The sequence below is a fragment of the Myzus persicae genome, unplaced genomic scaffold (genome assembly GCF_001856785.1).
Source record: "Myzus persicae strain clone G006 unplaced genomic scaffold, MPER_G0061.0, whole genome shotgun sequence".
Taxonomy (NCBI): Eukaryota; Metazoa; Arthropoda; class Insecta; order Hemiptera; family Aphididae; genus Myzus; species Myzus persicae.
Window position 1 is genome coordinate 40,879 of NW_019104039.1, and position 13,429 is coordinate 54,307.

The following is a 13,429-nucleotide window of genomic DNA, read 5'->3' on the forward strand; positions in this document are numbered from 1 at the left end:
ACAGCGATCGCGGTCGTGTGCTCGGATTTTTAACGGCGGCAGTGGCGGTACACCGTGTCAACCGGTACGGTTTCGGCGCGTCGTAAATATTATATTATAATATATATTATTATTAGCTCGAAGACGACCTGTCGACTTCAGCAGTTGACGACGACGAAATTACCGTATTTTTATTATTATATTATGTCTTACGCACATGATATTATGCGAATAACAGAATAAACGTAAACGCGACGACAGGTGTACCTATGTATATAAAACGAAGCCCGCCTATCTGCGACGGTTTTTTCGAAAGTTCACCTTGACACGAGTTTCAGACTCCCGAAACAAAAACAACAGAAAAAAACGTCAAAATATAAATACATAATATATATAATACACCTATCTACCGACTCTCCATCGCGATGCCACCATATAACTTATATACAGTGTATACAATATATATTATACACCTGTGCATACCCGGGTAGGTACTAGGAACTAGAAAGGTGTGTAGTACTGGGTTTGATCTAGTTCTTTTTTTTTCCTTTCCTCGTAGAACTTATCGTTGAGGCCGGGAGGAAGAGAGGTGTATATATATGACTCATGGACACGCGACCCGGTCGTCGTCGGGCGAGCTGGTCGTCGTTGCGCGCACGTAAACGTGAAAAACTTTTTGAGCATCGTCATTTTATCATCGCTGTTATTATTATTGTGTATGTGTATCTAGCATTGTACAATGTGGGTTAGACACCCACCCCCGATGTTTTCGCGGGTTTTTATTACGTGTAGGTATATCGTGTTATTATTATATATCCTCTTTTTACATGTCATTGGCGTGTTTTCAAAATAGTCTGCCTTGCCTACGACGCGTTGTCATTTTTTTTTTTTTTTTTTTTAATTCAAACGTGTATTATGTTTGTACATATATATTTTATTTTTCGCAAAGCCCCGTGACTGTCACCGAACGCCGTAAACGGTGGATGGCGTGGCAAAGAGAGTATTTTCACGAGGCCTTATTGTATTATTGTGTAGCCTTATATCATGCGACTTCTTGTGTCCCCGGGTGTTACGAGAGTGCAGGTCAAGTTCTGCTTTCGCTGTATAGGTTATGGCCTATGGGTACAGTGAATATTATTGTGATCAAATATTCACATCACACGATAGCGCTTATGGCTTTAAGTCCTGGACGCATAAAAACTTAAAATAATTAATGTAAACCGTAAAAACAAGAGTACGCTTAGGACTGGCTATGAAACGGGCCTTATACTGACAGGGCCGTATTTGAACTTTTTGCACCTTTGGGGCAACATATTTAGCATCCTCCCTTTCCAAAAAAAAGTTATTTCTTAAAATGTAAAGTACAATTTATGTTTCTATATTATGTGGCATAACTGCGATTGTAGAAAAAAAGCTGGAAAACCTATGTATTACAATGAATTTAGAACAATGGTGCCATCAAAATGTATCTGTCTAACTTAGATTCAAAGTTAAAACGTAAGTTAAAATAGATTCTATAAGTGAAACCCTTTTGAAGTTCACGAGTTTGAGTATTCCTTACATTTTGAAAAGTATTCACAAAAATCGATTGGAAGCTAAATTTCATTTGTTCCGTCTTCATGAAAAAAAAGTGTAAGTAAAACAAAAATTAAGATAAAGACATTTTATAGTACCTAATTCTGTAATATTAATATTGTATGTTTTTTTCTTATTGTAAAAAAATTGCACTATACACATTGCATTGAAAGAAATAATTACCATCCAGAAGCGTGACCAGGACGAAAATATAGGACAGGCCCGGTTATAATTATTTTAATCTTTATAAGTACAGTATTATGATGTAAAAATATTAATAAATGATAATAACTACCTATTTGAAAACAGGGTAGGGCAGGGGCGCAGGGCCTAAGTACTATCATTTATACTCATAAAATGATATCAATCATCGTATAGTTTATCGCTTGTAACAATTGAATCTCAAAGATGTCAAGCATCGTATCTTTAATGGCAAATTCTTCAATGTATTTAAAACTATAATATTTGAGTCTAATCTAAATAATACCAATATTAGGTTAGTCAGATTTAAAAAATGTTATGGGATATTTTGTTGACCTAACCTAACCTAACCTTTGTTGATGGAATTAAGTTTGTGTCATTAAGATATGCACTTTAAAGCATATTACATATTGAGCTTATTATCATTTTATTATCTAATTGTTTAATTATTTTATGAATTATTGTATACAAATTGTATTATTTTTATAATTATTTCAATAATTGTATTTTTGTTACATTAAATAAAACAAAATTATACCCAACCAGAGAGTTAAATCATTTACCTTTTAGATCTTATAAACACTTACACTTACTAATGCATAAGTGTTGGTACATGCAAGTGTATGTACACTTGCAAATAAAATACCACAACCAATATTTTGTTTCCATGATGTTTTTTATGCTATATTGTTCATATGGTGTTTTGTATGTATTATACATACATAAATACATAATACATATATATATATAATATAATAAATCATGATGATGATGGTGTGGCCCAGTAGTAGAAAAAATATACGCATGTATTATGCGCATCAGTAATAAGTAAGTTTAATTAACATTTAATGAAGTGAATATTAATTTTGAACTGTATTATTTTTACATAATTTTAATAAATTACTTTAAACACATTTGGAGTCAATATAACTAAAAAAATGTATGTTATATCAAATGTATTGTCATTTAATGGAGTGAATATAGCTATTGAAATGTGTTAGTTCTACAAATTTCTGACAAATTACACTTATTACAAATAGAGTCAATATAACTTAAAAATATTTGTTAAAATTAATTTATTTTTACATGTTATTTTTAAATTAAGAGGAATTAGAATAATCTATAATTGGTGTTATTTTTACATTTATTATTACAATCATTGTGAATAATTACGTAGTTATTTTGAATACTGTTGTTGTTGTATCCACCCCTGCCCCTTAATACAGTTTAGGCGTACAAATCAAGCATTTACAATAAATTCAATGTTTTAACAATAAAATGAAGTTAAATCAACTACAATTTAGATTTGAGCGAAAAACGAAGTGCAAATGTGTATTACATTAACACGTTGGTGTGTTAAAACTACTATACTTTTCTATGTGTGATAGGTACTTTAGTAGGTACTTATATTTGATATGATTCAACTATCTCACCATGCGTATAAATGTGGTCACTGATTACTTGAAACAAAACACAATTATTTTATTAATCATATCTTAAATCTATTAAATTTACAAATTATAAAATTTGTAACCGAAAAAATTATGATTAGAAAATATCCTACATGGAACTCACAAGTTACGATCTACTCGGAAAACAATGAAAGGTTTACCTAATAGTTGTACATTAAATCTTAATTCTACCACAATAAATTATAAAAATTATTACCATTGTGATTGTTAATACTTCGTGAAATACTAAAATGTACAAATATGTAAACATTTAATCTAATCAAACTTGAATTTTCAAATGCCTTTAAAATAATATTGAGTAATGATTTATGATTATGAAATACCTATGGATAGATATTATAATAAGAACATTATGATTAAACTTTTAATATAATTTTAAGTTTTCAAAATCATAATATATTTACTCAGATTGTATGAGAGGAAGATAATTTATAATCTAACTTTAAAAGTCAAAATCACCTATTATAATATTATACAAAACCAAAAACACATTTTGTTGTTATTAAATGGGTCCACTATGATTTTAACTATTTTTAAGATTGCTACTACATGGTCCATTCGCTCAAACCCATCAAATACTTTTAGTATCGTAATTATGAGTAACTTTACAGTTAGTAAAACACAGATTATTTGTATCACAGTAGGAGTGTTTCAAAAGTAATAATATTGTTCCAAGTATAAATATATATAAATTATAACAAACTGCATTAGAATATTCTATTGATTAAAAATAATAGGTATATGATCTAATATTGTATACATGCATATTTAATCAATATAGTTATGCTATATACCTAGTAGGTAGTTCGAAGAATAAAATAAATATTCTCAGTTTACGTCTTAATTGTATACATAATTTCTAATATTTTTGTGTTTTTCGTAATATTTTAATCATCTATGAAAAATTTAAATGTATATACAATCATGTATATTTTTTTTCTCCCCGAAAAATAGTTATTTTGACTTGGGTATCTTCTTTTTACTTGTGTAAATAATAAATATCAAATAAATATGTGTAATGTCTATAGACAGCGTTAGCCGTTAACTGATGCTTTACTGAATTTAGTATTTAATGCTACTGATTGCAACAACATACATTGCAATGAACAGTAACTTTCAGTAAAAAGAGAATATACCAAAATAAATTAAGTGGCTAAATAGTAAGTACCTGCCTGACTATCTAATAAGACTTATTTTCGATAGAGTATATCGTCGAATACTCGTATTAGCCGTCGTACTGCATTACACTCAATATTACTATCAGTTTCAGTCAGTGGTATAAAACTATGGAGTATATACTATATGCTCATTTATACATTTTACGCACAACTAATCAGATCCAACTCTTCAAAAAGTCACTGATGAATAGTAGTTTGACATTTTATAACATTTAACTAGATAATTTCTCTTAGCAATTTTTATTAGGCACTCTGTGATTGCGACAGCTGGAACATATTTTACCCCTGTGGCCCTGTCTATACCCTCCAAAACACCACTGAACCCTTGGTTGTCGTATACATTTTAGTGACCTACTCACTGACAAGGTATACTCAACTCAATAGCACATACTATTTACTAATGGTAGGTATGTTAAATGTTAATATACAGCTGACTGACTTCCTCGGTGTTTTTTTTGTAGTTGTAAAAGTTTATTTGCTTTTTGAGTAACACCGAACACTCGAAATCAGTATTGGAAAATGGCATAATATAAAGATAGATACAGGCGTTTTCCCGCGCTGGTAGTTGTTGAGGGGGAGCGATCTCCCCCCTCCCACATGGAATTGACCTGAAGGCGCCTCTAAGTAATTGGTATCGGGTACTGTCGTATCGTGTGTCACGCAATAAAACTACTGTCGCTCTGAGCTAATGACTCTCTCCAAAATCAATCGGATTAGCGCTGATAACAAAATGTGAATGTACGATGGTCTAAGCTAGTCTGTTATAACTTTACGCTCGTTCCTTTTAAATCAGAATGACTCTCACAAAGATATTATTTAATGCTGTAGGTACTTCTGGTACTTACCTACAATTCAGTTTAAACAAAATGTGCGATTTCCTCGACTCAAAGTACGAACATGCAATGTTTCTTTCAAAAGGTTATAAGGATACGGCTTTTGATCAGCAAAACTTTTATTGATACTAATATCAAACATAAATTTATAATATTGGGCCCTGGTGTGGAGTGGTGATTGGCCGCAGTCACTAATATTTGCTGCAACCAAGCATTGTTTGCCGTCACCAACTCCCGGATGGGTGACCACCGGGTTTTTAGTGACAAATCCTCTCACCATAATTCACATACACTTGTTCCTCAACCATCCGTAACCAATACAAAATGATAATAGCCATAGTTGCCAATACTTGAGTTCAATACAAAAAAAAAAAATTATAATACACTTAGCCCATGATACTGTAGTATCTACCTAGCAGTTGTGAGTCTTTGCCAATCACCATTGATAATATTATTAATAAATAATATGGATAGGCTCAGGGATGGGCGAGGTACTCAAAAATCAGTAGCACGATACTAGATACTATAGAGTATAGATACTTGGATTTGGAGTATCGAGATACTAGATACCCGATACTTACATTTTAAGTATTTAGATATTCGATACTTACATTAATTTATGTATTAAGATACACGATACTCGAAATAAAATTAGCCACAGGTTTTTTAAAAATTTTATTTATACACAATTAGGTATATGTATATTAATTTGTTAATATAGGCCACTTATTTAATAGGTAACTTAATAATAATATTCTACGACACAATTAATTATTATTCGTGTACATAATTATTTAGATAGTCATAAACTACATAGGCAATAGGTACGTATCTATTGTATCTATACTTATCTTATCGTGTTCATTACATACTTTATTGCCGTCATCGACCACGCGAAACGTAGACTATACTATATTTTATAGTATATACAATATAATTAATATAAAATATGTACGATGTACTATGTCGTACAGATTATTCGGATATCTAATATAGTTCTATAGGTACTTACATATATACCCCGTCCCCATGAGAAGTTATTAAATAGTAATACTTTATCATAATTATAATAAATGATAATATGACTACATTTATACATTCAATAATACAACAAACTCAAAATACATATTTTCCCAATGAATCGTTCTGTTACTGTTCGATCAATATTTTATCTATTATAGGTTTATTCCTTTATCGTGTACCAACAATAATTGGTACATTGGTTAGTTATTTATACCATTACTTGTAAATCAAAGTTATGCATGAATCAATGGCGTTTTACGAGGGGTTTTATATAGGCAATCTATAATACTTATTCGACTATTACGGTTTTTACCTTTTAGGAATCCCGGTATATTATACGTTCTGGAAGAAAAAGGCTCTTACTTTTTTGATTCTGGCGATTAACGGTACGGATAAATACCTTCCTTAATTATACTGTCCGAACATAACATACTTTCTGAATTATTATAATCCCTAAATTTCACCATGACGATTTCATCAAATATTTTTTGTTAGCACTAACCAATAATTTTTATTAATTCAATTAAAAAACCTTGTTCTCGACTTGATAACTTTAAATGTATCTATGTCATCCAAATAATAAAAACACTACGTTATGGATAAAGGGGTGCGTACGAGTTGATTTCCGGGTACCTGTTTACCTGCACCGACACCGTTGAGTTGATTCCCGAGTCATCAGAGGTTACGTACTAGTTGATTCCCTATTGTTGTATATCAATTATCAATAGATTGCATGAGTTAAAGAGTTGAAGAATTTGTGGATTACCTATTTGATAGTTATATTTCTCCAGAAGCTAGTTTTCACCCAAGTATATGGGCTCAATTCTCAACTACTTTAAATAGAACTACCAATAATTGTGAGAGTTTTCATTCTAAGCTCAACAGTTGTTTCTATAGTGGGCACCCAAACATTTTTGTATTTATAAATGAGCCTAATCTTAGAAGTACAATCAGAAACGTACATTAAATGCAGGAGTAATGGAACTAAGAAATCTAAAAAACAACAAGAAAAACATATTTTTTAAGAGAAGAGATGTCACGGTATACTGGTAATCTCATTACCAGATACCAATTTATAAAAACAATGTGTTACAAATTTTTATCAAATTACCTACTAAATTTTTTTATATTTTTTTACCTACAGTTACTTATAAATGTTTTTAATAATAATATAATTCAATAAATAATTAATAAATAAAAATTGAATGATTTTCAAAATATGAAAAAACTAAAAACTAAACAGCATTTTTGAGATACTTGTCAGCCAACCTCCTCGTGGTGTTTCTTGGGTTATGCTAATAGGCTGAATATTTAACTAAATATTGAATAAAATATATAATGACCCGGGAATCAACTTTTACACTAGAAAGGTCTCGGGAATCAACTCACTTAATGCGAGATAAAGTTCTTCCCTATGTGTGGTGGAATTTTAGTAATTTTACTATGAATGCAGAAGGAGTAAAGTTGTTCCGAGCAAAAACGATTTTTGCTTTATTTTACATTTGTAAGATGGGGAGAATACATGCGGGTACCAGGTACCCTGAAGTAAAAGAAATTAATAATAAATAATTAAAGGACTGTACGTTTTTGTGATACCTACATTATACTATGGTTTTTCTGAATTATTTCTGATGTTGTTACTGATTAAGAGGATGCCATACGATTCTGAATAATTAATTTAACTCGGTGATATTTAAACTTAGAGTGAATTGACCTATAATCAAATTTAGTAGTAAGAATATTATCAGGTCGATGGCATAGATTTTTTTTTGTTTCAATTTTAAAGCGAGTTATGAGCATTTTAAAATAATAAATTGTTTGTACGTCTTAAAATGCTCACAACTCCTTTAAAATTGAAGTATAAAAAAAAACCTGTGTCATTGACTAGATAATATTCTTACCACTAAATTTAATTCTAGGTCAATCCACTCTAAGATCAAACATAACAGATTTAAATTAATTATTCAGAAAGTACACTGTGCTATGTTTTGTGTTTGTAAGACTAAGACAAAACATGCGGTATGGCGTCCTCGTAAGACACATAATATTTGGTTTTTTGATTTCGGGGTATTGGTAACTCATTTTATTCATTTCCAAGGTGGCTTTTAAAGGGTTAGTTTTAATACTGAGAAAATAATTTTTATAAAAACGTACTTCCACAATCTGTAAATTGCTTGTACAATTATTATTTATTGTATTTGATGTAAAAGGACATCAAATATTCAAATGTAAACAAAATCAGACTCTAAATATACCCTATTAAATTGACAAATCTATACATAGGTAAGAACTCAATATTTTTTGGCTCTATAAAAATTATTATACATTAACAAAATGGCACACAGCAGTTTGGTCAACACTCAACAAACTCTATTAACAAAAATAAACATAAAAACATTCATTAACAGCAATACTCAAATTGTGCAGTTAAGTATCGATTAAAATAAATAATATTAGAGTTAATCTAATGTGTATTTTTATAGATGTAAACGTCTTGGAATAAGAACTAAGCGCATGGAAAATATGAATCCACGAGGGATTTCTTTACAGAAACCCTTTCCTGGATAACTAATATTGTAATTAGATCATGCACAATACCTTGTACTAACAAGCAGACATTGCTTGTACACTGGTATTAAATTTTAAATTTATAATAAATTATAATAAAGATGTACAAAAACTAAATGACAATAACGGAAACAGAGATAAAAATCTAATTAACATTATACTATCCATATAATATACAAAATATGATAAAATAATGTACCATGTATAAAGTAATAGTTATGTTAAAAAATCATGTTATTGATAGTACTATCAACAGTTACTGAAATTTATAATTGAATATAATAAATTCAATTGCGAATTACTAAAGATATAACAGATATATATAAAATCTCCACAAATATATTATAATTCTTGTATTCATAAATATTGCTCTACTAATTATTATGTGATTAATGTTTTGTTATTTCTTCAGTAATGAATAAGAATATTAGGCATACTCAATTACAATATTGTTGATATTATTTTGACAAAGATACACATAATTCAACTGTCTCTAATGACAATGAAATCTATTGGCATGTAGTGTTTGCACTAAATTTGGTGCTAGATACTGTTGAGTGAATAAATACCATATAATACATATAATTAGACACATGGCCACTGGTTTTTAATATATTTTAACAATTTTGTTCATTACTATTCACATTAAAAATAACAATTACGAGTTAAATATGAAAAGTAATAGAAAAAAATAACACTGGTTAAAAGTTAAAACATAACAGAACTATAATACATACTGTTGCTCATAATATTATGCTAAAGGTAAACACAACATTTGAGAAAAAAATACATTTTTATTTTGTTTCACGATATCATCATACAAACAGGATTCAACACTACATTTTTAACAAAGTTATTTCACTTGGAAGTATTTTTATTTGTTACTTCTTTTGGAGTTGTTAAACAACAATTAATTTTAATTTTTCAGTTAAAGTTTTTGGGCTTTTATACAAGGTTTACCATATCGTTTACCAGCTTCAACAAAAAAAGCCTGTTCCATTTGCTTAACCAATTCATTAAAAAATGTATTGGCTAATGCTGAATGTAATTGCGATTTAAATTCATAAGATACAAAAAAAGTAATAACACAAGTATTTGGATTATCTTTTAATCCAGGATCACAATTCCATTGAGTTATTAAATATTTGAATAAATTTCCATCACGGCATTCTGCTTTAATCATACGAGGGCTATCAAATGTTATATGCGATACATAACTTTCTATTATAGGAGGAAAACCGATTTTTAAATAAGTTTTAGCATGATCCTTTCCTTTAACTATGACTGTAGATTCTCGACAAAATGGTAAAAAATTTTTATAATTTTTTGTATCTTGAATGACATCAAACATTTGCTCTGGAGAATAACTGTAAATTATAAGTTTAATTAGTAAATAAGGTAAGTATTGTAAAAATATCTAAATTATGTCAAATTTACCCAATCAATTGTTTTTCTCTATACAATTTTTTCTGGTCATTTCCTCCAGGATTAAATATATTTATAAATGTTCGTATATGTATGGAACACAGACATTTAGGAGTTATTGCTATTTTTGTAAGACAATTAGTGGAATAGAAAATGTCTTTGCCATTCATAAAACTGATAAGTTTCCATTCCCTAAAAACAAAAATGCAAGTAAATTAATAGAGACATATCAAATTAAATATTATTAAACAAAAATGGTAAACAACACAACAAATTATAATAAACTTGGAAAAAAACTAAAATAATATATTATTTAATAAATATCAAATATAACAAAGTAAAAGATAAATAATGTTTACAAAAAGTTATGCACATATTATTTAAAAAAGTTGAACAATTATTATTATTTATAAAATACTTTAAAGTAATATAGTGATTATATATCTCAATAAATTGATTCATTTAAATAATAATTTGTTTTTATACAGAGTGATTCATCAAGCATGCTCACCCCCATTTTTCCTTTAATACTGAATTTAAAAAACAGAAGTTTGTATCTCTACAAAACACTCCTTAAATAGAACAAAAAATTGAAGAATTTGAAAATATGGTCTTAAAGTATATTTAAAAATTAAAAAATCAGATTTTGAATAACTACGTTATTGAAGAAAAAAGGGGGTGAGCATGCTTGGTGAATCGCCTTGTATTTTTAACAAGCAAAGAAACTAAAGAAACCAATTAAATTTTAGAATTTATACATTAAAAGGTGTTATACACTTTAATTGTTTTTCTCTGGAAGTAAAATTATATTTTAAAAATGTATCTACTATGATACATGTATAACTATAAACATTAAGAATCATTGTACTTATAGCCATTAGCGAAACTGGATGGGGGGTTGGGGGTCTGGATTTTCACCTATGTTTACAGTATACTATTATTTAGTAACTATATCCTACATACCTACATACATTTATCCACTTATAACAGTCATCACAGTACCCATGTTTAAAATGCCTTATCCTGAAAAACATTCTTTGCAATGACATTACTAAACTTTATTGTGTTGAAATTACTTCCAGAAAATGCGTATATTTTTAATTATTTGAGGAAATGATAAGTGATAAAATTAGTAATGGTTGATTTTAAATTAATAGGTATCGATGTATTCAATATTTTTTCAACATTTGTATTAATAAATGTACCTAAAATAATTAATTAATCTACTAGGTACTAAATTTTAAATTATATATTACACCAGGCTACTGTTCTACTACATAACAATTAATATTAAAATATATTAAAATACCTAATTTATCAAAGGTTTAATTATTTATTTTTCAAATATCAACTGTGTTTAGTAAAAATACAGATTTAATAATTTAAATAATTTAATTTTTATTTTAGAATAAGGTATATTATGTATATATATATATACTATTATGAATTGTAAAAAAAAAATAATAATATGTGTACCAATTACTAAATTACTTAATAGTTTTTTTTATTGTATAATAAAAATTGTGAAATTGTGAAATTTAACTAAACTTATTTCTTTTATAGCACATGACCTCGAAGATGTGCTGCTAAAATTGAGTAGGCGAAAAAAAACCTAATTTTAACTTATAACTAATGAATAAAAAATACATAGGTATATTTATCAAGGACAAAATATTTTTATATTATTGTATAAACACTACATGTATTTGTTATCTTTTTTATTGCATGAATATTGTTTAAATATTAATATGCAAAATACATTATAAAAATATTTGAAATTATCTTAAAAATACAAGAAGTTATAACATTTTTCAATGATAAAAAATCTTTACCTGTTTTTTGAATACACGTTCGTATTAGCTAATCGCCTAAAATTCATTAACGTTGCTCTAGACATGGCTTCAAACTAACGAAAATCGAGCAACTACAAGGAACCTTTAGCATAACGTTACGTAATTATTAAAATTGCTGAGTAGAAAACAATTTATATTATTTTTAATTTTACTACTATCAGTACTATCAACTACTGTGGTTTGCGTTTCTAAGGCCTAAGCCGCCGATTGTGGAATAACATTTTTGGGACGAAAACAATTTTGTGATAGCTTATCAGCAACCATAATGATTATCATGGTGCGATACTAACAGCGACAGTGTCGTGTACTCCCCATAATCAATAGCGTAAACGAAGAAATACGTCATTATGTCCAATAGCATTTTATTCTGATTATCAGATTTAAATACCTATGTAATTTTAAATTATAAGTGTATGAAGTGGTAATTGCACAAGTTCACAGCTGCTGAATTAAAGCATTTTGATTAATATTTTAATATTAAACACTACCTACACGTGACTTTGAGTGTAGGCAGGTAATTTTAAAAATTAGGATGGTCATTTATAAATAACTAAGAAACTCTTATTATTACCTATTAGGTATCATTTTTAAATCTTCAAGCTTGCGCATGAACTTCGTTAATATTTAAAAAAAAATTGATAAATGATGTTAACGTATAACTGGAATTGAACCGCTGATTTGAGAAACGACGTAAGTCACAAAATATCACAAATTGAGCGGAATGTGTTATCAAATGATAGACGGATCATATTGTGTGAACATTTACAAAAAAATATTTAATTTTACCCATTTTCGGCCTAACTCTTGACCGCCGTCTAACCTGGGCTCACCACATCAAAGCCAAAACCTCACAATTAAATTCCCGTTTACAAATAATCAAAACCCTAATAGTCAACAACAAACACTCTAAATTAAATATTAAACTACTCCTTTACAAATCTCTTTTAAAGCCAATTTGGACGTACGGCTTACAGCTATGGGGTAACGCAAAAATATCAAATCTAAATAAAATTCAACGATTCCAAAATAAAATACTAAGAAAAATTACCAACTCTCCACTATATGTCTCTAATCACTCCCTGCATAAAGACCTACATATAAAAACAGTTCAGGAAGAAGCTAAAAATTATTACAAACGATTCCACCTACGCCTTAACTCTCATCCAAACGAACTAGTAAAAAATCTGGATTCATTAACCATTCCTGGTAATCCTCCTCGTCGCCTTAAGCGTAAATGGTGTAGAGACCTACTTAATCCTTAACAAAAAATAATAATAATAATTAAGTTAAAACAATAATATAAAAAAATAATAATAAAAAAA

At 28.7% G+C, this 13,429-nt stretch overlaps 1 protein-coding gene across 1 annotated transcript; it reads right to left on the bottom strand.

Moving 5' to 3' along the window:
• Positions 1–9,530: 9,530 nt before the first annotated feature.
• On the bottom strand, positions 9,531–12,346 carry LOC111037902 (coenzyme Q-binding protein COQ10 homolog B, mitochondrial). Its single transcript, XM_022320746.1, has 3 exons — positions 12,087–12,346; positions 10,267–10,446; positions 9,531–10,196 (listed from the first exon to the last, which is right to left on the bottom strand). The coding sequence occupies exons 1-3, from the start codon at positions 12,149–12,151 to the stop codon at positions 9,758–9,760; spliced, it is 684 nt and encodes a 227-aa protein (XP_022176438.1). The 5' UTR covers positions 12,152–12,346; the 3' UTR covers positions 9,531–9,757.
• Between the last annotated feature and the right edge of the window lie 1,083 nt (positions 12,347–13,429).

Coding starts and splice junctions, on each gene's coding strand:
- LOC111037902 (XM_022320746.1), bottom strand. CDS start 12,151: ATGTCTAGAGCAACGTTAATGAATTTTAGGCGATTAGCTAATACGAAC. Junction 10,447..12,086: donor AACGTGTATTCAAAAAACAG/GTAAAGATTTTT, acceptor TTTTGTTTTTAG/GGAATGGAAACTTATCAGTT. Junction 10,197..10,266: donor AGAGAAAAACAATTGATTGG/GTAAATTTGACA, acceptor TATAATTTACAG/TTATTCTCCAGAGCAAATGT.